A 25,748-nucleotide genomic window follows, 5' to 3' on the forward strand; every position below is an offset into this window, starting at 1 on the left:
AGAGGTCGGTGTTTTCAGTGTCGGCAGGGGACAGTCAGCAGGTTTTTAAATTGGAGAATTTCGGGTGTTACTCTTTTTATTTGTAATTGGTAAGACTTTGGAAGCAAAATCTCGGGCAGTTTAAATCCATGCGTTGCTGTCGAAGTCAGTAGATTTACTGAGATTTGTACCAGCTGCAGAAGTGGCTCTGCATCTTTTGATAGCACTGGAAATCATTAAAAAGAACGAGGAAAAAGCCTAGCCTTGTCCCCCTTCCAGATACTGGGACTTCTCAGCTGAAGAGAAACCTCTGAATGCTAGTATGTGTGCACATGGTCCAACAAAGGGCTTGATCACCCTCCCACCATGGTATGTCATTGGTCAGGAGGGAGTTAGCAAAAAGAGAGCTTAACGAAGGGTTAAAACTCTTGGAAAGTCTTGTTTTGTCCAAGCTTGTTGGGTTGTAATTGGGCCTCTGAGACCTCTGGGTTTCTTTTCGTGCAAATGTCCTCGTGGGCAGCATGGTGGGGAAGGCACCGGGGGAAGATGTGAGGACCCAGCAGAGAGGGAGAGAGCTGGTGAGGCTCCTTCGCAGGCCGTGGAGGAAGAAGCTGCTGCTGGTCATGGTGTCTTCTTCCCAGGTGTTTCTGTGGCACGGAGCAGAGCAGGGACACGGGGCAGGAGGAGGACGCGTGCACCCTGCATGTGCTTTGCATGCAGGGATGACTCACGTCATATGATTCTCACCCAAACTGAAACAGTTCAGAAAGACACAGAGAGTGGGTGGCTCCTCATGCTGAAGACAAAACCTTGTGTTAGTTTTTGTGCTTCCTCGATGAAGACCTTACCTGCAGCGGTGCTTGACTCGCACCATGCATGGTAGCGATGCGGGCATCGTGCTCGTGGCATTTTGGTAGCTGGGATTTTAATGAAGTTTAGTTTCAAAAAAAACAAACACAACTCTCTTCTTAAATCCCAAGATGCAGAAGTTGTCATCCTGTGACAGTGCCTTTCACCTTGCCAGCCTCTCTTGAAGGGAAGCCCGCTGACCCATGGACGAGTCGTGCAGGTATCACTGGCAGTAATTTATCCTGTCACGCACGCAGCAAGGAATTCATCATCAGAAATGTGGACTCATATATTTGTAAAGTGTCAGTTTGACAGAAATACTGACAGCTGGCATCCTTCCAACAGGCCAGTAATTGCTTAACTGTGAAAAATGGCAGAAGATAGATACATGCATTGGAAAAAGAAAATCTCAATACAGAAGTGGTGCTAATGTGATTTAATTCGTAACTCATTGCTGTTAAAGAGTCACCTTCAAGCCTTTGGGTCTATCCTCCCTTCTCCTCTGGCAAGTGGTATACTTTATGATGGGTCAGTGGCTGAAATCAGGTGGTTTCTTACCTTGTTTGGTCTTTGTCCACTTCCTGGCCATATTTTGCGAGCAAGGTAGGACTGACCGGGCTAAACGCATTTTACAAATGTTTTTGTCAGGTTACAAAAGTACAGTTATTAAATATTCATGTCTACCGAGGTTGAAGTGGGATCTTAAATATTTAAATGAGTAATTTATGTAAGGGGAATTCCTACTGCTTCCTAAAATGATCATTTTTCATAATTTGCATTTGGATTTCCATATTCAATTAATCTAAAAATCCTATTGCGTTAGTCTTGCTCCCTTCACATGAGCTCTTTATATTAAAATGTGTTCTCAATACATGCCAGCAGGCCTGTATTTTAAACTAATTATGATTGTCATCCTTATCATACTTGATTACTTTTTCCCAAGGACAGAAATTGCTGGGCAAGTGGCACGGGGGTGGAAATAGGAGCTTTGAGCCAACAAATGTAACAGTGACAGAACTGGGACACATTACCTGATCATGAAAATGATTCAGACCACTTGCAGACGAATTGTTTCCCTTGTTAATTCATGCAAACGTGGCCTGGAGGTTAAAGGAACTGATCCTGAGATCAGAAGATCTGTTTTATTTCCAGTCTGCTTTCTGACCGTCAGCGAGTTATGAATGTGTCACTTCAGCAAGACACTTGCATTGATTTTTGACTCGTATGCATGATGTGAGGCGAGTGCTTCAGTTTATGGCTAAATTTGGACTGAAGTGTACTCCCAAGGTTACATAGGAAGGCTGTAAGGGAGCCAACAGTAGTGTCCAGATGTAAACTCCAGTGTGACATATAAATCATGGGTACCTTTACTTCCTCGGCAAGAATTTTGGCCCAAAGCTCAAGCCTATTGGCTTTGAAAAACACATTCAGATTTAAGAAAAGGACACAGGGTATGTGGTGATGGCTATGTGGAGAAAAACTGTAACTGGATTAGGCACTTCTCAAGCTAAATTGGTTAACTCTTGCCAAAGATAAGAGCTAAATAACAGCAAATACATTAAATAAGAGCCGCTCTGTAGGAATTTTAAATGCAGACAAGCAATAATGTAGAGATTTATTTTTCATAGGGAAGTTAAGGACTGAGCATTTTTTTTGCTGTAGCTGCTCTTGAATGCTCAGTTTTAGACATAGTATGTTTTATCATCGGCTGTGTTCTTTTATCTTTAAATACCAGCTATTTTGCAGTTTAGTAACTCTAAAATTCTTCGTGCCAAGAATAAGAGTTGTTGCTGTCACTTGTAGTGGAAGAAGGGAAGGAGAGAGGTAAGCAGTGCTGATTAACACGGGCACTTGTTCAGCGTGCCTTTGAGAAAGGCGATAGATGTTGCTGGTACCTGGCACTTCTATAGTTTTTCTCTCTGAGGCTGTAAAAAAACACCCTACAACCTAAGCCAAAGACTTTCAGCATCCCTGTGGTGTGGCTGAATGAAGCTGTGAAGCGCAGAGAAGCCTTCCAAAAATGTTTGGGGGGGGACCTGCAGATAGTACATGGGGTTAAAAGCAAGTGGGGCAGGAGGGTTCACTTCTCCATATGCTCTTGGAAGAAATCCCAAACTAACCTCACCCTGTAGCTCAGCTGTGCAGTTCCTCCTACCAAGTGGCTCTGATTAATGGACTTGCTTCAAAGTGACATTTGGATCTGACATGTGGAAAACAAATCCTGCCTGCTAGTGACCGTTCCGCTTCGGTTTCCATATGGGTATGATCCTCAGTAGCACCTTTTACCATAGTGATGTTTTGAACTCTACTCTGAGGCTTCCCCCATGGTTTTTGGCCCAGACCCAGGCCTGTGCTGTAAGCGGGGTGTTTTTCTCCCCATGGCAGAGAGCAGACTGGGGGATGTTTTCAGACTGTGACATTGCCTTCAAAGCGGCTTGGATGGACGTGGATCAGTCACAAATTTGGCTACAAGTATTTATGCAGCACCAGCCGTGTTTTAGGAAATAGCTATAATTCAGGAAACAGCCATAATTCGGAAAAGCTGCTGTGTTCGGAGCTGGATTGTGTCATTTGTATTTTGAATAACCTCCTTGCTGTGACGCCATGTGAATCCTGTGGCACTGGTACCAGCGAAGGACATCAGTGAATTACAGAAGTAGGGAATAAAGTGGACACAGAGTGTAAAGGCTGGCACTAAAGAGAGAAAGGTTATAGAATCTGGCTTTTTTTTTTTTTTTTTTTTTTAGCATTTGCACTTTTTTTTTCTTTTCTTTTTATTTTTTTTTGCCACATTGGTGCAGTTTTAACGTCTTGTTTTTACTTGAATTTTGTCATCCACATGTTATGCTTGCTGTGGGCAGTGGAAGGCCATTCGTGTGTCAGGCATTTCCCCCCTTTAATCCTGACCCAAGCTTTGCAGCTGGGAGGAGAAGCGGTGCTGGTTGTGTGAAGGAGCTTGCAGAACCTGGTGCACAGCTCCTTCCGTGTTGTGTCTGGATGCTTGGGAAGAAAAATGCTGTTTGGGTTTGGAGGAACCACTTTGGTCACTTGCTTGTCAGTATTAAAGTCTATTGGAGTGTCTAATCTCTCCTTTGAAGGGAGTGAAGAAGTCTGTGTTTTGTTTTGTCTGTGGGGAACAAGCAGATGCTGTTTGAAACAGTGCCTATTCTCCCAAAAACGGAGGGGAAAGGAAATGAAGTCTTGCGGTTTTTCCTTCAGTGTTGTCCTTGCAATAAAAAACTGTGATGTAGCTTGTTGACTTTTTGATTAGACAAATAGCTCTGGGAAAACCCTGATGCTGGAAACCCTTAGTCATGTGCATAGCTTAATTCTGTGTTTTGTCTGTACGCATAGCTCACAGATGAAGGAGAGAAACCCTTACGTTTGCTTAGGACTCGCTGTGCTTTTGTTTTGCTTCCCCTTTTCTCTCCGTGCCCTGTGTGTGTTTGTTGGGATTGGCTTGGGTGTGGGCACTTGAGGGTGGGGATGACTTGACCCTTAGCTGCTTTTTGGAACGAGCGTGTAACACAAAAGAGAAGTGAAAGGCGGTTATGTCAAAATGTATTTGACCCATGGCAGCATGGTGGTGGCCGTGATGCTCTGCGGACTGACAGGACAGAGCTGCAGGGAGAGCCAGCAGCGTTTTATTAGGCAGGCCTTCAAACACTGTGCCCTTCAGAGGGTGAACACACTTTGAGGTCGGTTTGGTGAAGCCTTCATACCCCGGCTTGCAGTCTGCCTCTCTTCTTGGCTGTGCAGGCAAAGCCCCAGCCTGTCTGGCTCCAAACAGCATCCAGGGGTTGCTCTGAGGCTGCGTGGCTTCGAATGGGGTGGGAGCACACAGGGAGAACCACTCCAGCAGGGGCTTTCTGAAGCACACCCCAAAATCCCTAAACGCGTTATTTGTAAGAGCTTGAACGTTGTTTAGTCTGAGATAGTTCATTTGAACACCAGCACTTAGTAGCACTGCGCATATGGCAAGAGGACGGCAGCAATGCAGCACAGAGAGACGAGAGCCTGCGTAACCATCTTATTTTCTCCTACTTAGAAGGACACCACAAACTAAATGAAGTGCTGCAAGTGCTGGAGCTGGCGTGGCTGTTGGAGGTCATAGGTATTAGGGCTGCTCTCCCCTCTGTGAAGGGACGTAGGAGAGCTGCAGCGGAAACAGTTAAATTGTCCCGACATTGTAAGCAGCAAACCACCCTGTATTTTAATTCCCCCATAGTATAAGGAGGACATAAATGAACATCTGCAGCGCACAGAATTAATCCCGTTCATGTGGGAGGATCTAAATAAAATGATGGGTTACCTTCTCTCTGCACTCTTCTTTGTTTTGCAATTACCTCAGGGTGATTAGACGCTGTGATGTTTCAGGTTCACTCCCATCTTCATCTACATCCTTTGCAGCTTGCCTTATTTTATTTTGTGAACGATACAAAACAACAACAAAAGAGAATACAGCTGATATCTTGAGCAGCACAATTAGTCAATGCTAGAGGTTTGGATTTTTTTTTTTTTTTTTTTGATATGCACATTCAGCTTTCATTGGAAATTAGCACACATTTTGAGGAAACCACAAGAGCAACATACAGCTAATGTGTTTTCCACAGCGTTAATGCCATTGGGGTTATCATCCTGGGATCTTCTCACTTTCTTTTGCTTTTGGGGTTGCTTCATTTCACGAAAACGTTCATAGCTGAAGTAGAGGTATGAGCCTGTCCTCATTTCTGAGGCTGTGTGTATTTTCCTGAAATATTTGTTTTTCTCACCCTGATTTTAGCAGGAGGGAAGCCTTAGTGGGACGACTAAATTTCTGGTGCATTCTCTTATAAAGTAACACACAAAGCCTTGGACTATTTTCCATACTCACTGCCTTTAATTGTATGAGGGGATAATTGGGTTTTGTTTAAACATTTGAGATACAGAATTGAAAGTGAGTATATAAAAGGGAGAGGAAGAATTACTATTTGTTGAGAAATGAGAAAGTGCCCAGCAGCATTGCTGCTGAACCTCCAATCTAATCATGCCTTTGTGCCTGCAACAACACTCCTGACCTCGAACTCTGTCATCTTTCTTAACTGCTGAACTACAATAAAAACAAAACGCCAAGTAAAAACTATAAATACAAACAGGCATGCCTCATGGCCGCCCTGTGCTGTAACTCTTGTCCTTGTAATTTTCCTGCCTCTGAAGCCTTTTGTTCGTTCTGTTGTGTTTTGTGTGTTTTATCTAATTTAGGACCTCTGCGTGGACAGTGTCTCTTAGGAACAGACGGAGAGTACATCGAGTGACAGTGCTGGGCTGAGCGTGGGGATACCCAGATGGAGGAAAAGGGGCACCAGGCTTAGGAACGGGATTAAAGCCGTGGAAACTGAGGGGGACGCATGGGTGGGAGCTGTTTTCTGGTTCCTCTTGAACAACCGAAGCCAAGTCCCCATGCCATGGCCACCTCAATTCCCCCACCTCCAGCTGTGGGGTGGCCAGGTTAGGTTTTTAGTGGGGTCTTCCTCAGCTCCTGGCTTTGTGAGCGCATTAGAAGGGAGCTGGGGGGTGGTGGTAGCCTAGAAAAGCAGAGGGGAGAGGAATGGTTAGCAGGGGATGAGCCTAAAAGACTGGTAGGGCTGCGTGGGGGCAGCAGCAGAACGCTGAAGGGAGTAATTCAATGACAGAAAAAAGACAGAAGAAAAAGTTAGTGAGTCGAGGATAAAGATTTCAGAAAAATGAATAGATTTTGACAGGAAAAAGGTTATGTCAAGAGCTTGATTAAATAGGAGAGCTAAAAAGTAGTGTGTTCTGGAAAAAAAAAAAAAGGTTATTAAATAAGAGACGACTATTATATGCAAAATTCACGTTGCCATTTTCTCTGAGTATTATTTAAACTTTCAGCTTGGGGACTGTGTAATGAAATAGGCATAAAAAATAGAGAAGGAGAAGCCAAAATGATGGTAAAGTGTCTCTGTACAGTAAGACATGATGCAGCGTGTTACAACTCTTGACAATGAAGTAATTACAAGGGAGAAAAATGCCAGCATCTGGTGGTGGGTAAAGCAGTGGTGTGCTGTGTCAGCGCCAATAATGCATGGGTATATCCACTCGTGGATGGGTGTAATACAGTCACTCGGATCATACCTGCATGAGTAGCTGCACCTATGCACACAAATGGTGTCCTTCCGAATTGAACAGAGTGCTTTAACAGCTTTGCCTGCTGGGACTCAAGCAGTCGGTCTCAGTAAATCTTTCTTTTCCCATAAGCAGTCCGGGTGCATTTCCAAGCTTGTGGGGAGGCACAGGTCCATTCGCACGCGTGGGGCTGAGGTGATTTATCTGAGCTTGGAGGGGGATAATGTGGCAAGCCTTTACTGTAAGTGTGAAATCAAACAAGTTTTTTTCACTTGTTGGGTTTTATTATTTAACAGAGCTTTTATATATATGCCTCCTTAGTAATGGCTGATAAATATTTAATCATGACAAATGGAATTTTCAGCATAAAATGTAAGGATTACCCCAAAAGCAGCAGCAGTCTGAGATTGCCCCTTCCAGGTCACTCCTATCTGCCACTCAACTCAGTGACGTGAGAAAGCATCAGCTAAACCATAATCTTTATTATGCTTTATATCATTGAGTTGAAAATATAAAATATTTTTGATTAAAAGGCGTTTTCGCTCTTTCAGCTTACAATAACTTGTGACAAAATTAACCCACGCGAAGTTGAGATCAATGCAATGCTCTAAAACATCACAGAAACCTTCTCAGTAGCCTTGAACGGTTAAAGATAAACAACCAACCTAAGCATTATCTACAAATAAATTTTTAAAATGCACTTTCCAAGCCAATGACCTTCTTTGTTTTAATGATACAAGAATATCTGAATGTCTGAATTACTCCTATACTGATCCATATGGAAATGAATAAACCAAAAGCTAAATTGGCAAGTGAATGTATATCAATCTGGCATACATAATACTAATTTAAAAAATGTTTGACAGTTTGTAAAAATAGCTGTAACTGGGAAGTCATCGCTAAGCAGATACACTTCCCATGAGATCCTCAGGGGGCCAGCTTTTGGGCTGACGCTAGTTCAGTGCTCTTCTTTATGACCCAGAGAAAAAACATAGACATTTATCGATCAAGTTTTCAGAGGACACAAAAATTAGGGCCGTGGTAAATGGAGAGGAGGAAAACAGCATGTCAATAATAGAGAGCTGTGAATACTTGGTGACTCGGGCGGCAGCAGACAGTATGAATTTTAATAAGGATGAACGTGGAGAGGAATGAAATCTAGATGATGCTTACTGAGCAGGGGACTCTCTTCTGTAGAAAGGGAGGTCTAGAAGGGGTGTGAGCGTGGTGGTTAACCAGCTGGCTTGCAGGGGTACCTTGGTCACAGTGTACAGATTCCTGCACAGAGCAGAGAGCTGTGGCCATGAGCGGGAGGACAGCCACAAAATAAGGTCCATGGCTGGAAGGTGGTTAGGTAGTTCAGATTAAAGGTGTGTGTGTTTGAGGAAAAGAGTTTGATGTCAAATCAAAGCAGATTTTCTGTTCCTGGCAAATTTGGAAACAAGATGAGTTGCCTATCTGAACGAGGGCCTGTGTCTTAACTGGGTATTCTTTTAGGGGGGTCTTCTCTTGGTCTTGATCATAATGGGTATCCAGACCAGATGCTCAGAGTTGTCTGTTCTGGTTTCATACTTGATGCATCTCAGCAGTGATTCAGTTGCAACGCAACTGAATTCAATGGCCTCAGAGTCTAGGCAGTGGAGAATGTGGATTTCAGCAGCCATATGAGTAGACTGCACATGCTAAGGTAAGAAGTACAGAAGAAACATGAAAAATAGGTAGCGGCTGCAATTTTTTTGCTGTGTGGACTTGCTCTTGCTTTGCATTAGTGTATGTGACCATGAAAGGAAAGATAAAGTGAAGCACTGGACTGAGCCCATAAATGTAGGATCACAGGATATGAAGCTGCAGGATGTCTCTAGTCCGGCCTCCTGCTGAAAGACGTGTCAGCTGTGAGGTAAGACCAGGCTCCTCAAGGTCTTAAAACATGGAAGGATTTAAAGAACTCCAGTAATACTGAGAAAAAGAGACTTACTGAAACTGTACAGGTTTTTGCAATCCAAAAGTTTGGATTTATACATGATGTGGATTATTTTGTGGGGAAATTAGCATCTGTTTCATTACAATTGTGTGAAACAGTGTTAGTGAAATTGGAAACAGCCTGAACCATCACTCTTACATGAACTCTTCCCTGAGGGTTGAAAGCATTCAGTTTACTTCCTTCCCCTCTTGTTTTTATATTCCATGTGCATTTCCCGTTAGCTTTCAAGATGAGAAAATCTCCAAGCCAGTTCTGCTAGCAGGCTTATCTTGGATCCTGTTGAGATCCCAGCTGGTAGCCTCACAGGGAGCAAGGGTGGTGGTGATGAGCTGTGGGGGGAGGCAGGAAAGAGGGGATTGCTTTCTAGGACTCTCTTTATTAGTGCTTTAAGCAGTGCCTAGGGAAGACCAAAATATGTATATGCTAGTAAGTCCATGCAAATTTTTTCTTGTCTGAAGGAGATATCTCACAGGGTTGCTACAGTCTTTCATCCTTCAGATGTCTCAAGGACCCTCCTGAGAAAAAAAATCTCTATATGGAGATCTCCTCACAAGGATGCTTTCCTTTAGATTCTCTCTCCTGCTGTTTCTAGTTTTCTGCATGAGGCCTCACAAAGTGAAAGAGCAGCTTTTTTTTTTTTTTTTCCCTTTGGAAAAATTTCTACGGTTCTAAGGTCCCATCTAGCAGTTTTGTTGCCTGTCTATCTCCTTCAGAATCATGCTGTCAGAGCGATCCTGGATTTTTGGTACTTACTGATCACAAGCTACAACATTAGTAGAACTTTCACAGTGAATTTGGCAGGCTATTAGTGACTGAAAGGGAAGGTTATTACTTTGCATGCTAATTAGGAATTATTATTATTACTGTTAAAGCTCAGATAGATATCTAGTATTCTGGATCCTCAGAAACTGGGCTTCAAAACGTTATGTGATTCCTTCATTCCTGTTTAATCTAGTTGAAAACTACTGGCATGGTGGCTTTACATGTATTAAAAACCTTTGCTATGAAGGATATCCATGATATTTGGAGGAAAAGTCTCAGGTGGAGAAGGAAGGAAGGTGGAGAAGGAAGGATTTCTGGTGTTTCCAGCATCTTATTTGGTAGTGGTACCAGAAAATTCATCTTCTGTAACTGTTGCCTGTTTTGATTCTCCTTTAAATGCTCTCTTTGGAAGCAAAAAATCTGTAAGATCTCTCCTCATTCCCCTTTTTCCTCTTGGGCGTGCCCTTGGGAGGAGGAGTTGGTGTGCTTGGCCCATCCACGCGGGTATGTGCAAAGCATAACAGCATTTCCTGGCTGCAGGCAAAGTGCATCACAAGGTTTTAATTGAACTCATTGAAATGAAGGGAGCAGTGGAAGGAGATAGAGAAAGGGGCTAGGACTGCTGAGAGATAAGCAGCCACTGAAGGCTAACACATTCCAGGCAAGCAGGGCTCTGAATGGTTTTCTTGTGTTTGGCGAATTTCTCCTTAGAGAAAGACAGATCCAAAGTGCTCCGTACATCACCGGAGGTTGGTTATAAAGCTGGGCTCTATAATGGAAATACAGATTATGCTAATTGAGATGAAGTTTTATAGTGCTAATGTGTATTTTACTCTTCTGTGTGCTCAAGTGCAGTGCGGGTCTAAGGGAGTTGGCAATGTCCTATTCATATGTAAAATGTTTGAGGAATCTGTGGCTTGGAATATTTCAAAACGGCCGCTTGAAGGGATTCTTACATATGAAAGCAATATTATCTGTGTACAGCTTGTTGCTAACAGGGAGAGAAAGAAGAGTGTGTGAAAGCATCTTCCCAGCCTCTGCATGTGGATTTACGGATCCTGCTGGAGGAAGGCAGGAGTGTGGCAGAGCTTCCACCAGGAGCTGGAGAAGAGGGTGCCAAGGGGGATGGATGTGGTCCAGCAACGCTGTGCAGACCTGGACCCAGCCAGCTGAGGCAGAAACGGGCTGCTGGAAAAGTAAAGGATGTTGCAACGGAGTTGATTGTTTTCTCTGTGTTTTGGGATTACTTGGAGTTGAGAAGTATTAATCAGAATAGACTCTGGTAAGGTAGTAAGACAGCAAAGCCCAGCTGTGCATTAATTATTAGTCTGGACATTTTGCAACTCAGAAGATCAGGCCTTTACTATCTCTGGTACTTTTATTCCTTTTAATATCAGCATTTGGCCTTCACGTTGCCAAAGAAGTTGCATCCTTATTTTGTAAGGGGTCATCTTATCCCTTAGCTGCTGCCGTAATCCTCTTTGACATTATGAATGACTGCTCTGGAAGTGATTACTGCAGGATTTCATACTTTCTTTCCTGCTTACCGAATTGTTTAGTGCTTCTTTTTTTTTGTAAAGAAAGTTACGGTGCATAAGCCACAGTAAAGAGCCACATCAAGGGGATGTGATCTCACTAAAAATATCAGGGGCACTGCTTCAGGGGCAATAAATCTTTGTCCATGTGGGCATGTTTGTAGAACAGAAATCACTTGTGACCATCCATTCTGTTTGTGTCAGGTCAGGTGTGCATGTGCAGGTGGCATTTCCCCCTGACAGTCAAGCTGAGGCCAAAAGATAGAGCATTTATGCTCTGGGTTAAAATCACTGCAGCAACTTTATTTTCTATTCTGCTTGGCTTGTGAAAAGACTTTGCTGTGCCTTTTAGTATATCTGTAGCAAACAGGACTTTGTGTTTCGTCTTCACTGCACATCTGTTGAGGAACAGCAAAGAAATAGTAGCTCAAATAGACTGCAGCTGCAGCAGCCATCTTTCTCATTTTGACCTTGATTCAAGATAAATGCTTTTAAAATTACAGCTTTCTAAAGAAACCTTCCTTCTTTAAAGGTTTTTCTCTCTCTCGCTCTGTTTTTTAAATGAGCTCATACATCATATTTTTAAAGTAGACTGGGACTGACGGTATTATGGAAATAAAGGGAAATATATTAAAAAAAGAAACTCTATCTTCTTATGTTTTAAGACAATGCAAATGTTTTTTTCCTGGACTTACATTTACATAGTTTTCATTTGAACTTACATCAGAGAAATGGGATATAGCCAACTATCTACAGGCTTGAAAACTTGGCTGATAAGAAGAACTGAGTAGAGTATTCAATTCTTTGCTATAAAGAGAACCCGGAGGCAGGTACGCCTGCTTGTGTTGTTATAATCAGTATCTAGTAACTGGGGGGAGGCATGTTTGGAAACCTGTAAGCTTCACTAGAAAATTTACAACCTTTCCAGATTATTGCAGCCTCATTCTTCAAAGAGCAAAAGAGCATTGCTAAGTTGTAGTGGAAAAGTAGGAAAAAGTATAATGACTAGAAGCAGAGTTCTTCTTTCCCCTTCCTTCCTTCCTTCCTTCCTTCCTTCCTTCCTTCCTTCCTTCCTTCCTTCCTTCCTTCCTTCCTTCCTTCCTTCCTTCCTTCCTTCCTTCCTTCCTTCCTTCCTTCCTTCCTTCCTTCCTTCCTCCTTTCCATCCATCCATCCTAGATCCACAATGTTGCTTTGTGCATATTCATAATACATATTTATTTGTGAAATACATATGGTTAAAATTGGTCACAATTCCTTAGCCTCTTACTTCCTTTGTAGGGAGTTGCTTTTTTGGTATAGAAAAAAAAAAGGAAAAAGGAAATTTTATGTGGATGGTAAATGTATGTGTGTGTATATATATATATATATAGTTTATGAAGACTTAGAAATAATTCTAGGAGACCAGAAGTAGACCCTTTTCAATTTTGGGATATCTGGCATTGCTAACGGATGGCGTAAGCCTGGGAATACAAAATGATGAGCCTGCAGCTGAGGTGGTCAGCAATCCATCCAGAACTGACCCGTGAAATATTTCAATGTCAGGGAATCTGCATTTCATGCTATTGAAAACACTGTTGTATCAGACAAGTTCTGACCAATTCTAACACAATCACAAAAACTCCTTGCTGCATTAAAACAGTGTGTGCCAGTGTGGGACAGAGATGAACAAATCAGAGCTCTCCTAGTGTGAGAAGTAAAGCATATGGGAAAGTCTCTTGATGTAGGTTTGTGGATAATTTCATGAGACTTCTAAAGAAATTCCACATGGATTAACATTTTTAAAAAATTACTGGAAAAAAAAAGTTCCTCATTGTTCATTAGCAGGAAAGATGCTGTGTTAATTTATGCCACATGCAATGTCCGTAGGGTGGCCCGGGATCTAAGTCTCTGCATAATTTCACCCAAGGATATTAATTTCCCCACTGTGCCCAATTAAACCCATCCCCATGTTAATCTGAGAACAAATAGGATAAAATACAAATTTGTTTCTGGAAATTTGTCTAAAGCAAAAAGTAATTAAATCTCTCTCTATTCTTTGGAGGGCATTTGCAACCTTTGCAATTAGTGATTAGAACTTAGAAACAAATGTTAAGACTCACTTCCTTGCTGTGCCAATATTTCTTTCATGCAGCTTCAGCCATCAGCCCATGTTGGCTTCCTGGTCAGTGGAAGAAGCCACCCCCAGAGGCATGTAGGTGAGCCGTCTCTGCAGCTGCAGCGGAGATGGAAGTAGGTACTTAAAAAAGAGCCTTAGAATAGACACCTCACTTCTGAAAATGAATGTGGCCTGTAACAACTAATTTGCTTTGTGCAAGCTTTTAGCCTCAGTGCCTTTCTTTTTCTGAACTGCGAACAGAGAATTATTGCTTCACTAACTCATGGTCTCTGAACTAGTGACTTTGCTGTTCATGTCAGCAGAAATCATTCCACTACTTAGGTGTTGACCTTCTCTTCATTTTTCATCCTTCACTTTTATTGTATCCATCCACAGTCTTATTCCTGTAGGTGTCAATGGTAGATGAGTGGGAGTGGAAACAGCATAGGAGGATTGGGTAGACGTGTGGAGTCAATGAACCTGTCTTGCTAAACCAAAATACATCATCCCCATTCCTCGGGTGAAGCTCTGAAATATCAAGCTTTTGGGATTTTTCTTTGCCATGTCCATGGAGCATGTAGCTCAGCAAGGTCTCTAATTTGTCCTTGGGGCACAGTGGTGTTACATGTGGTAAGGTGCTCCGATCACAGGCTTTTGCTTGTTTCTCACACTGAATAAAACACTGTGTTTCCTGTTACTATAAGGCACGAAGCAAAATCTGGTTCTGCAGTAATGTGAAGAAAAAATATGGTTTCATTCTCTCCACTTAAGACTTTGGCATGCTCATATGCAATACCTAATCTGATTTTTACTTTTCAAAAAGAGATCTCCCAGCCTCCAACAAAAAGACTGCAGTTTAGCCTTAGGAAAATGAAGGAGTCCAGACAAGAATCCTGTCATAAATCCTCGTACCTGTAGTCTTCAAATCAAGGACCAATAATTTAGTCTAAAATCTTCAGCTGAGTGCAGCAAATCACAAGGACCCAAACATCCCATAACGTTACTATCCATCAGTTGATCTCTGTGAACTGTTGCTGAATGTTCATAAATGAGTGCCAGAGAGCTATCTGAAATGCTGGTACTGATGCTGCGGAGCCAGAGCTGTGTGCCAACATTTGCATTCAACCCGCATGCTGCCGGTTGCTGATTAAAAATTAACCCTTTCATCCTGTTCAGTGTCCTTTGCCTGATTAGTCTGTTGAAGGGATCTTAGGAATTTTAATGAAGTTTGAAATAGGGTAGTCTTTATTTGTGCTGAGTTTCTGATTTTGTCTGCAATTTGGACTTGGCTAGAGGGAACTCTTGCAGAGCAGATTGTTGTAAATTATTACAGAGGGCTTGTTTTCCTGAAGTACAACGAGACAGTTACTAATTATGAGCTTGTTCAGTGTGATTTTAGCAAGGGATCTGTGAAGTACGTGTAGAGGACTTTCCAAATTGCAAAAAATACAGTCCAAGAACCTCTGACAAACTGGCAAAGGGTGGTTCCTCGGGTCACTTACTTTAACTTCGTCCTGAGTTTCTTCATGCTTGAAGGGTGTTACGTGTGCAAAATATTGCCAGATTGAGACTTGCTTGGTCTGTATTCAAATAGTGACCAGTTTGTCCTGAACATAATTCTTGCCAGTACAGGTGGAATGGTGGTTTTATAATGTCTTTTACAGACGTATGCTTGTGGTTGAGCTACGGATGTCTCAGTGTCTCCAAGAAAGGTGCTCGGTGTAGTGCTTGAATGTGTATTTCAATGCTTCATCATGTATAGCCAGATAGAAATAGTTTTCTCTGCTGCTTTGGGGTCATATCAGAGGACAAACTGCGTCAAAATCTTCAGCCCAAGAAAATCTCTAAGCCTTCAGAATAGATGTACTTGAATCACTCTTACTTTGCATTAAAAATTGAGGAAGTTTGAGGACAGTAGCATGTTTAAACATATTAAAATGTTCTGATGCCACTATCTTGCCTGGGCCAAGCTATGCTAATTTTTTTGTCTTGGTTGGGTAGAGTGCATTTGGTCAATGATCAGCCCTCACCCAGTTGTGTACGCTCATTGCTGTCAGTAAGATGTTGCTCTATGGAAAGCACTAACCCTGGCCTGCAAATGTCAGTGGTTTATTTCTTTAAAATAAGAATGGGATCACATTTTCAACAGGAGTCTCAACATACTGCTCTCAATGCCATATCTCACATTTTTTCCTCACAAGATGTCTTATATCCCAAAGAAGTGGAATGATTTATGTAAACAGCTTTCAACAATGCTGTGTTAGGGAATTTCATCTTTGTACTTGAGACCAACAAAAACTTAAATATTGATATGTCCGTGGATTTTTTTCTCAAATATTTGTAATATGAGAGAGTTAAGTGAGATGGTGAATAGAGGTGGTGTTTTTGCATTTATTTCTTGTTTTCTTGCAAACCAGAAGTAAAAAGAATAATACAAGCAAAGTAAATGAAACATTACCAAGTATGGAAGCGGTTGTTAGATAGCAAGCAGGGAACTTTTATACTACAGAAGTCTTGGAAATGGGAGCATTTGACATTTACTGGATTGTGGGATGGTAGTGGTATAGGTGCCTGCTGAATTCATGCCCTCAGCATTTCAAATGTCACTTATTTCTGCAAGTACAATGAAAGAAGTGGCAATTACTTTGTGTGGCTCTTACTGCAGTGTCCTTTGTTACTTGAGTCAACACAGACTTAGGAGAAATGGATTCACTTACACTTCTGGTGCTTCGTAAGAAGGTGCCCTTTTGGATTCAAGTCTCCAAGAGTTTTGTTTCCTATGATTTTTTTTTACCCCTTTCTCTAGGTAGTCCCAGTGCTCACGTACTATTTCAGGCAAGTAATCTGCCTAGAGAAGTGTCACCGTATTTCCTCTCAGAGTTTCTCTGTAGTTCCTGAGAGGGAGAGGCAGAAATTGCAGTGATATGGATTCTTTTTAGTATTTTCTCCAGCTGTTGTTCATCCTTTGGATATATCAAGGACCTGCCCTTCTGGGACCAGGTTGTTGGTCTCTCTTTCTCTCCACCTGCACCCACTATTCCAGGCACAGTTTTTTTTTTTTTTGCCAGGTGCAACCCAGAGGTGACACCTCCTTAGTAAGATGCTAAGATCTAATAGGTGCCTCACTGTGTGCATCCGCTGCGTCATTTGTAGCCCTTCCCTTGCTCTGTCGGGTTCAGTGCCCGTGGGACCTAGGGAGGAGATGCTGGTAATCACACCAAATGTTGGACCATGGCAGGAGCTTCAAAGGCTGCCTGGTCTGGATGGTGACCAGCGAGCTCTCAGTATGCTCCCAAGCTGCGCCTTTTCCAAGAGTGGTTTCGATTTGAAAGACATACATTTTAATTTGTAGTCATCTAATGGATTGAGATGGTAGGGAAACCTCTTTTTTCTGTGCAATCTAGAAGTTTTGACTGGGTAGCACAGTGTTCTTGTGCTCACTGCAACGCACAGGTGAGATTGCTTCTCTTAATGCTGGTGGGCCCCGGTGCAGTTTTCTAGAAGTTGTACATGGATGCTTCTGTTCTGAGGTAATGTAGGGCCTGCTATCTATTGATATATATGTGTATATGTACATAGGTAATTATTATATTGATAAGCTTTCAGTTCAGCAGGGCTGTTTATCTTTCTTTCTTGAGAGACTAGTGCCTAGATGATGTGCTCTCCACAGTTACTATTAAATTAATGAATATTGATTGGGCTGATTCTAGTGAGACTGACTGCATTTTGGGCAAATCATTCCAGAAGAGGGAAGAAAGCTGTCCTTACAGTTCTCATCTTTAAGTGACAAGCTAACAGTTCATTCAGTTGCCCAGTCCTGGCTGAATTCAGGGGACTGCTGATTCTGCTGCAGTATTAACACCACTCTTTAATCATTCAAGGCATTATCTACTGTTGTCAGCTGCTTCACACACGTGGTGTGTATGAACAGGATCTTTTAATCAGTCCTGGGAGCCACGCGTGTGCACCACTTACCATTAGATTATAATTAACTATAATTATGGATGGAGATCAGCCCAAACCATAAAATGTAGATTTAGATATTTACTATGTTAATAAGAAGATTTGGTGAAGATAAAGGGCTTGATTTTTATTTTTCACTATCACAGTACTGTGAAGGAGTTTTAGTCAAAATTAATATAACTGCCATTTCCACCCATCTTATGGTTTTCTTTCTGCAGATTGCTATAAATGAGATTCAGGCCAAAGAGGTCATGTCATTCACACAAGAAAACACTGCCTCAGCGAAGCCGAGATGATAGAAAGCGGTTTGTAGAAAACCTGGGAGGTATGGTTGTCCATAGGTGCGCCAGAAAGTCTTCTGTATAAACCTTCTTGATAATTACTCGCCTAAGGACAATTTTACAGAAGGCACGAGTGGGATTTCTGCTCAGGAAGGGGGAATGTTCCCCTTTGTTTCAATGCCATGGGTACGTTGCAGGCAGGAGCATTTTCCAGGTGTGCGCAGCGGTGCTGAGTACAGCTGCACCAGCGCGTGCTGCTGCTGCTGCCAACAAGCGCCGTGCTAAGCTGCTGTGCTGCCATGCGAGCTCCACAGTCTTGTTCTCAAGGCTTTATTGAAGAAACAACCCAGTTAAGCAATGCTGGGAATCATAAAAAAGATTTAATGTTTTTTATGAGTAAGGTTCTCCATTAGTATTTAGCTTTTGCTGGGGAGACAGCGGCTTTTGTTTGCTTGTTTACGTTTGGGAATCAAATCTCACACATTGTGCAAATAATTTAATCTTTATGGCTGCTGCTGCTGCATATAAAGTGTTGTTGTGTTGGTACCTGCTGGTTAAGTGAAGCAGGAAGGGATACATTTATGCACGTCACTGTTTACTGTATTTAATGGAAATGAAAAGTGAAGTAATAAATTAGGGAACAATATTCTTCTTCAGTTTGGAACAAAGAGGCGGTGTTCCAGGATCCTGGTTAATCAAAGCGCAGTGACCTGCACACGCTGAAGCTTTACCCGCTCTGGTATTTAAGTGGAAATGGCGTGTTTGGCTGTTGACCCGAGGGCTCCGTTTTGGAAAGGTCTCTTGTGATGGCGAGGGGGCACCAGAACGGTGGTCGGGGCCCAGCTCCTGGTGCCAGAGCAGGAGCCAAGCGTTTGGAACAACCTCTAGGGGTGTCTCACATCCTCACTTTAGTGTCTTCTTCCTAAACTACTTCCAGACCCTGAAAGCTGACATTACTTACGTGATATTTTTTTTTTTTAAGCTTTAATAGTTTTAAAAGTTTTTAAAGTTGACAGTTATGAAGGCGCATTGTGATTGCTTTGCTGTTGTGGCAATACTGTGCCATGTGTCTTAAGTATTCTCGGAAGCTTATCAGGTATTTAAACATGTAAATGAAAATTATAGCCTCTAACAACATCGCTGTTCGAACTGTGAAGAAAATCAAAACATTTAGCCTGTTTGTTTACTAAGCACATACGCCTGAGTCCTGTTAGGAGATGCAGGGAATCTTTGTTTGCTCAGGGAAAAAGCGACACGACACATTATTCGATGATTACCTTCGATTTAAAAATAGATACGAAGTGAGTGAAGGAGACTATTATGTCTCCAGAGTGGAGCTGTGTACGGTGTTCTGTCTCTGCAGAAACTTTTACACTGGTTCATGCTTCTTGACATATCGATTATCATCATGTACAAGCCCTCTGTTTTAAAGCACAGCTTGACAGTATTCTCCAGCGCTTGGCCTGACACCTGCAATAGCATTTCTGTCAGTGGTGCAGTTCACAGCTGTTTCTACAGGACACTTTGGCAGTTTCCTACTAAAAACCTGGCAAGTGGTGGTAAAAGCGTGCCTGACTCTGCTTAGTGCTTCTGGATTCCCAGCAGGACCACCTCCTCTTTACTGCTCACATCTCAGTTATAACTCGATGAGACAAGTTTCCCCTCATCGTGATGCCTGATGTGGGCATCTGACTGCCTGATGCTCCTTCTCTAGCTAGCACAGCAAGTGGGGGGCAGAGGAGTGTTTTTTTGGGGGATTTGGGCCAGGTGAGATGAGAAAGACAGCCAAGCTTTTGTTTTCCACCCTTGTAGGGTGTAGAGAGTGGTTGGAGCTGAACAGCTTCTTATTTAGACTTTTCAGACTATGGAGGGCCTAACCTGAAACTGGTGTTCTCTGTTCCTGCTGGGGCTCAGATCAGAATCTCTCTTGGAAATGCTTCTGGATCAGCCCTTTGACAAAGCCTTTAGTTTGAAAGCCTGCTTGCCTCCAACTGGAATCCCATAACATATGTTGGTTTTTGGTCCAGTCAAATATTCAGTTGCAATGCATAGAGCAAAATATAGTTTGGAGCAAGAAAGTGCAGGAATAACTGATTGTATATGCATCGTGTACTGCTGAGTGTCTGTTCAAGGAGAAGCCAAAGCTATAGGCCAAAGCTTTAAAATCCTATGTTTTAATATTAGGATCTTAGATACCTCTGTATTTAGGCTCAGAGAGGCTCAAGCATTGCCATTCAGAAATGCCAGTTGTAGGAGTTAATCCGACTGCTCCATGATGATCAGAGAAGCAGGTACCTACCACGAATGAATTGAAAATCATGTTGTTTTGTCTTTGGTGCCTGTACCAGAATTTTGGGCCACCCAAGCTGAAAGATGTTGGATAACAGCTTTTATAAGACGGGAACCAGAGAGCTTTGTTTCCGTAGTTTCCACAGTAGATCAAATATTTAGCTCTTGGACCATTTCTATGGAAAGTAAAATTAGTAATTAAGACACAACATTGGCTGTGGAATCCCCTGATTTGTCAGAAAATGTCTTCTTGCCGTAGGCATTGCAATTGGTTACTGCTAACCAGTGTTGCTAACCTGTATTAATTTCAATTTCCTCTTGCAGTAATGCGTAGAAATCCATTTGGGATGGACATTTGCTGCCGGAAAGGATCCAGAAGTCCACTTCAGGAACTGTATAATCCCACCCAGGTGAGTATCTTGTGGCTATAATCAAACTTTCCAGTCCAGAGTACAAATACAGTCTCGCTTAACTTAAATGTGTTTTGGTCTGTTTTATATCATTTATATGCAGTAGCTGCCATCTGCTTGGAGGAATGATCCTCAGGCCTGCAAAGCTGAGCCATAAAGTTCTACAGTTTGAGCTAAATGCCTGATTTTTGAAGGTTTTTAGTTGCCTAATGATGCAGACTCCTTTAAGTATTTTACTTAGGTACCTAAAAGCCTTAAGATAATATCTTTAGATCCCCTAGGTACAAGCTAAGGCTTCATAATTTAATTTGTCAGTCAATACACAGAGGGGCAGGGTGGGGTGAGAGCAAGAGTAAGTGACAAGATGTTCTGTGCATGAAACAGCGAGTGCAGGAAGGCAGAAAATTACAATAATAATATATGAAAATTATCTGTATGGTAGCCAGCTGCCCTTCCTGTCCTGGTTCATTTCTTGTATGAGGTTGAGACAAACACAGTAGCTAACATGTCCTTACTCTACGCACTATTTGACACCTGATGGTCTTGGTGAGAGCCTACAATAATCTGAGTTCTTGTGACAAGCAGTGCAGGAAAGTTATCTGAAATTTGTGCTCCCATTTGTTCCTCTGGATCAATTTATTCCCTACATGTGGGTTGAATTGGCACATTCAGGAACAGCATTTCCTGTTGGCAACTGAGAGGAAGTGCTGCCATTGAGAGAAAATGCCAGCTGACTATTAAACATATTTATTAAGGTTTAACAACCGCCTATTATATATTTATACATCAATGAATACATTGAGTTTTACTAAATTGGCTGTTAAGGAAAGTGACTATCCCAATAAATCTAACTTGTTAGATTTAACAAGGCAGTAAATGTTTTAAATACTATTTGATTATGAAGAGACTGACTATATAGTGTGCAAAATGAAATCTAAGTGATTTAAAGTATTTATGTGAAGAATTGACAACAACTTAAAGATATGTGATATCTGATACGTGGTGGGGTAAAGCTCCATTTACTTGATTACGTTGTTTTTATGAACATACACTGACTTACTAATTCAATTGGAATTCTGTGCATGGCTGGGAACGTGAGTTTATCATACTAATATACTGGCCTTTATTGACCATTATAGAGTTAGCGTTGCGTAAATGGAAAGTGCATGTAAAAGCCCCGAAGAGGAGCAATCAAATGCTGCAAAGGAAAAATATTAGAATTTGCAGGTTAAATTTAAAGATTTAAACACACTTTGCAGATGATCGAGAAAGGCGGGTAAGGGAAAAGAGGCTGGTCATTTAATTATTCTCTCTGGGGTCTGCAGTGTGTCGTTAAAACCTCCTTGCCCTTTAATACTGTTAATGGCCATCCCGTAAGAGAGAAGCATCCCCATCCATTGAAGGGCTGTAATCCTAGAGCTCTTGCAAGGTTGGCCAACTCAAAAGGTTTTCTGAGCTTCCTGAAGCAGGGGATGCAGCTGGCAGCTCCTTTACTGCCTCTTCTTCATTTCGGCGTGCCCTGACCAAGTAAAGCATTGGCATGCCTTTCAGGGCTCTCTTAGGAGGCAGCCAGAAAAGTCAGTGTTTGAGTAAGTGCAGCATTTCTTGCAGCTGATGTCATACTAAGCAGATGACGTTTTTCACGCTGAAGTGTTTCTGTCAGCTCAGTGCCATCCCTTCTTATCAAACTTTTTAAGTTTTGTTTCTTTATTTGTTTTTAGAAGGCATTTGCTCACTTTTTGGATGGGGCTTTGCATGCTGCATTCAGTGCTGTAGGGACTAACAAGGCAAGCAAATGCATGTAGAAACAAGAAAAGACAGCAAGAAGGGGCCGACACATAAAACAACAGACTGGAGATGACCCCTGGAATATTTCTTCAAATATGTAGGTCATATTTCTTTTTGCATTTTTGCCTGAATACCTGTCTTGCCTTTCTTAAGGTGGCAGAGGAGAGACTGGTCTGTATTTTGGCAGTGGGGTTCTTGGTTCTTGACCTCAGGAGTTCACCACCAGTCGTAAAGAGGGCAGGGGAGATCAGACTCCTAATCTGTCTCTGCAGTTCCTTGCTGAAGCAGTCATGATCTACCATTTGTAAAATCAGCTCAGAATTCAGTAGAATAAATAACTTTATGATAAGACATTTTTTGGCCAAAACCTCTCTCTTACAGATATAAATAATTAAAATACCTGTTAGATCTTCAACCCTTGACTTTCAATAATTTGTTGGACTCCTGGTGTTGGGAGCCCACACTTTTGGGTTGGATGCTGATGGCTGCGTGTGTGCCATCACAGAAACCCTTTGGCACCCAGTTTAGGTGCTTCAGAGAAGTGGTAGATTGAGCAGATATTTGTAGTTCTCCCTGTAGATCAAGGGAATCTGAACAATTCAAACATCACACTTAGGCTGCTGAAAGATGCCCTGCAGCTATGGCTTTGGATTACCACAAGCTAGGTGCAGATGTAATTTTTTCAGTGGAGGAAACTTTAAATATTTAATGTGTCCACGTGCATGTTTTTAACATGATCTAGTAATAGGAGTACCCAGCTGTGGCTCACCGTCCTCTGCTACAGAGTGCAGCGTACATTTAATGTGCTTCAGGTTTCCTCACGTAGGCAGCAATGTGCAACCGTAATTCCTGCGGTTGTCTCCAGGACCCCCAAGAGAGTTTGGCAGGGAAGGGGACTTATGTGGCTTCCTGCTTTGAGATGGTTGTAGGGTCCCATAGGTCACAGCTTGCAGCCCCCTCCTGGCTGTTCCCTATCAGGGAAGATGAGAATATGGGTGTCAATTGAAATAAATGCCATATAGAGTCCATAATTATCTCTCAGATTTAAAATGCTGTAGTTTAATATGAGTAAGACTTTTCAACTCCGTGTTCAGCATCAGGTTGCACTGCCCTCGTAAAACCAGATGGAGAAAGGCTGATTTACACCAGCCAAGGATTTGACTACGGCTATTTACTGTGTTGACATATAACAGCCTCTCTGATCCTGCGCTGTTTTGTTTCCTTCTATGGAGTGGTTTAGGTTGTTTGCAGATGCCATCATTTGTCTCTTGGATCTCTTCTTGGTGGATGATTGTGATGAGAAAAAAGAAAAAGAAGAAAAGAGAAGAATTTGGCTTCAATAAATTCTAATAGAGCAATGAAATGGAGGTGACTGAAAGGATGGCTTATAGGAGCTGAATTTCAGAAAATTGCAGTCAAATTTTCAGTGGACTGGTCATAATTGTTCAGACGTTTGGTGGAGGACTTTGGAGGTCTTTTCTAACCTTAATGATTCTATGATTCTATGAGTTAGCAATGAATTAGGACCAAATTAAGTGTCTGTAACAAAGCCCATGTGTTATTTATGTCTTAGCTGAGTACCTGGCCTTTTGATTATTGTAAAAGTAGGAACAATGCTTTTGCTCTTTTGCCTGTTGTAATAGAGCAGAAAGTAAGTGCATTTGTCTGTGGACAAAAGATCTCTTTTCTAGGGCATTTATTGCAAGATTTTTCATGAGCACTAATACACCATGAGGGAAAGAAAAGTCAATATAACTGAACTGGATTTACACTGAGTAAGCAAATTTCCAGGCTGTGGTCCTCGAGTACATGAAGACATGTCTCTGAGACCCTGCTGTCATTTTTTTTCTTTTTCAGTTAGAGGTTTACTAATAAGGTGCAGAGGTACCCATGCCAAATTCTGAGGGCTGAAATGCTGCATTTCTTTAATGGGTTTGTTAAAAAGCCAGCTTGGATAGGTATTAAGTAGAACTATATTCCTTCTGCCACATAGCTGTAATGGAAAAAAGAAAGAGGATTCAGCACACAACAAGTAGCAAAAGAGAAAATCTAGATGTAACTTAACACAGTTGAAGAGACTTACAGGAATGTGACATACACTTGCATCGTATATTGATTTATTTTTTTTTAAATTCTTTTTTGGTATACCAAACCCCAGGAATTTAAGGACATGGGTAAACAAATAGTTGCAAAACTTTTTCTTATAAGACAACTTAAGCAGTTGTGTCTTGTAATTTGCATAACTGAGTATAGGCCCATTGCTCCAAAAATAACAGATAATTGTGGATCAGCCCATGGAGCTGGAGTCACCAGAAGTTCAGAATTGGGTAACATCATACTTGAGGCTTGTACATATTAGTGGTTGGCACTGAGATGTTTGGTGTAATGAAAGCACTACCAAATTACAGCAAATTGTAAGCCAAAATAGACCCAATGTTAAGGGAAAGGGAAATTGTTGCGTCTTTAAGTTAGAATTTGTCTTCTAGTTGTCAAGATTAACACCTAATTCCCAGGAAATCATTGTCTGGTCTTACTATCTAGACTGTTGTGAGGAGCACGGCAGAGATACAGTCCTGTATGCGTTAGGATCCACATCCCAAGGATGAGTTTGTTTCAGTTTCTAGTTTGACATTGCCTAACTAATACATGAGTCGACATGACCGTTTCACCAAAGGTCAAACTGTTTGCCATTTGTTATTTTCCTTTTCAAACACATTTCTTTTTGTTGAGGAGCTGCATTTCTAGGTAGCTGATTTTTGTGGTAGCTGGAGCCAGGATGTTTAGTGCTTTGCTAAACCTGGTGAGTCACAACTGTGGACCTCACATTGCCTTTCTGTTATGAAATTATATTGGATTGTTTTGGAGCAGTCGTTCCAAAATGACCCACTTCTTTTATTACTTCCACTCCTTTTCTCCCCTGCCTTCCTGCCAAGTGCAAAGAAAGTGAGCGGTTGCCTTGCTGCTCACAGACAGTGTTTATACATCCTCAGCCACCTCAGGCTGCGAGTGCTCCTTTTTTGGAGATGCCGCATGATTATCTGTGGCTCAGGCTGTCTGGATAGCATCTGCAAACATCAATCCAGTTCAGCCCACATCGCTTAACTTTCATCTGGGTTGGTACTTTCCTATCTTCAAGGTGATTTCAACTCACTAGGATAACTCCGTGGGCGACTGTGACTGTTCCCGGACAGAAGTTTGTGGTGAGCTTTGTGGTCAGAGCTTTGTGTATGTGTTGCCCACAGCACTTTGAACTGAAGGTTCAAATGCCTAAAAACCCGTATTTCTGTCCTTGGTGAGCCTGAGGTACTGAGCACTCAGCAGTTTGTTTCTGTGTGCAACAGCTTCTTGTAGAAGTATAAGAAGTAAAGGGCAGGTCATTGAATATGATGAAAAGTCCAATTTACGTGTGGTTTTGTCTCTGTCAGCAGGTGACCAGGACAGACTACAAGAAGGATAAACAAATCATGATAATCTGCTAACACACAAAAGCTCATGGGCTTCCTAAGGCAGGAAGCCCATGTCTTCATCAGTTACACTATTGAAGAAGAACCCATGAGGTGCCAAACCACTATAGCAGTGAAGAGGAGGGGAAAAATATTGCTTTCCAATTTCAGTAAGACATGAAGATTACACCAGTACTATACACCAGTCCTATACACTTAACTTTTCTCCCCTTTTCATATGTGTATGTT

The 25,748-nt window shown here is 42.0% G+C and overlaps 1 protein-coding gene across 1 annotated transcript in view; it reads left to right on the top strand.

The window, feature by feature from the left end:
* CHST11 (carbohydrate sulfotransferase 11) overlaps positions 1-25,748 on the top strand; it is a gene marked incomplete at both ends in the record, with an annotated part of 164,225 nt that overhangs the window by 52,660 nt on the left and 85,817 nt on the right. Inside the window, one exon of the mRNA XM_084286037.1 lies at positions 20,183-20,268. Within this exon, the coding sequence (XP_084142163.1) occupies positions 20,183-20,268 (86 nt within the window). The remainder of the gene's footprint in view (positions 1-20,182; positions 20,269-25,748) is intronic.

This window comes from Netta rufina (genome assembly GCF_964035555.1).
Source record: "Netta rufina genome assembly, chromosome: 1".
Classification (NCBI taxonomy): domain Eukaryota; kingdom Metazoa; phylum Chordata; class Aves; order Anseriformes; family Anatidae; genus Netta; species Netta rufina.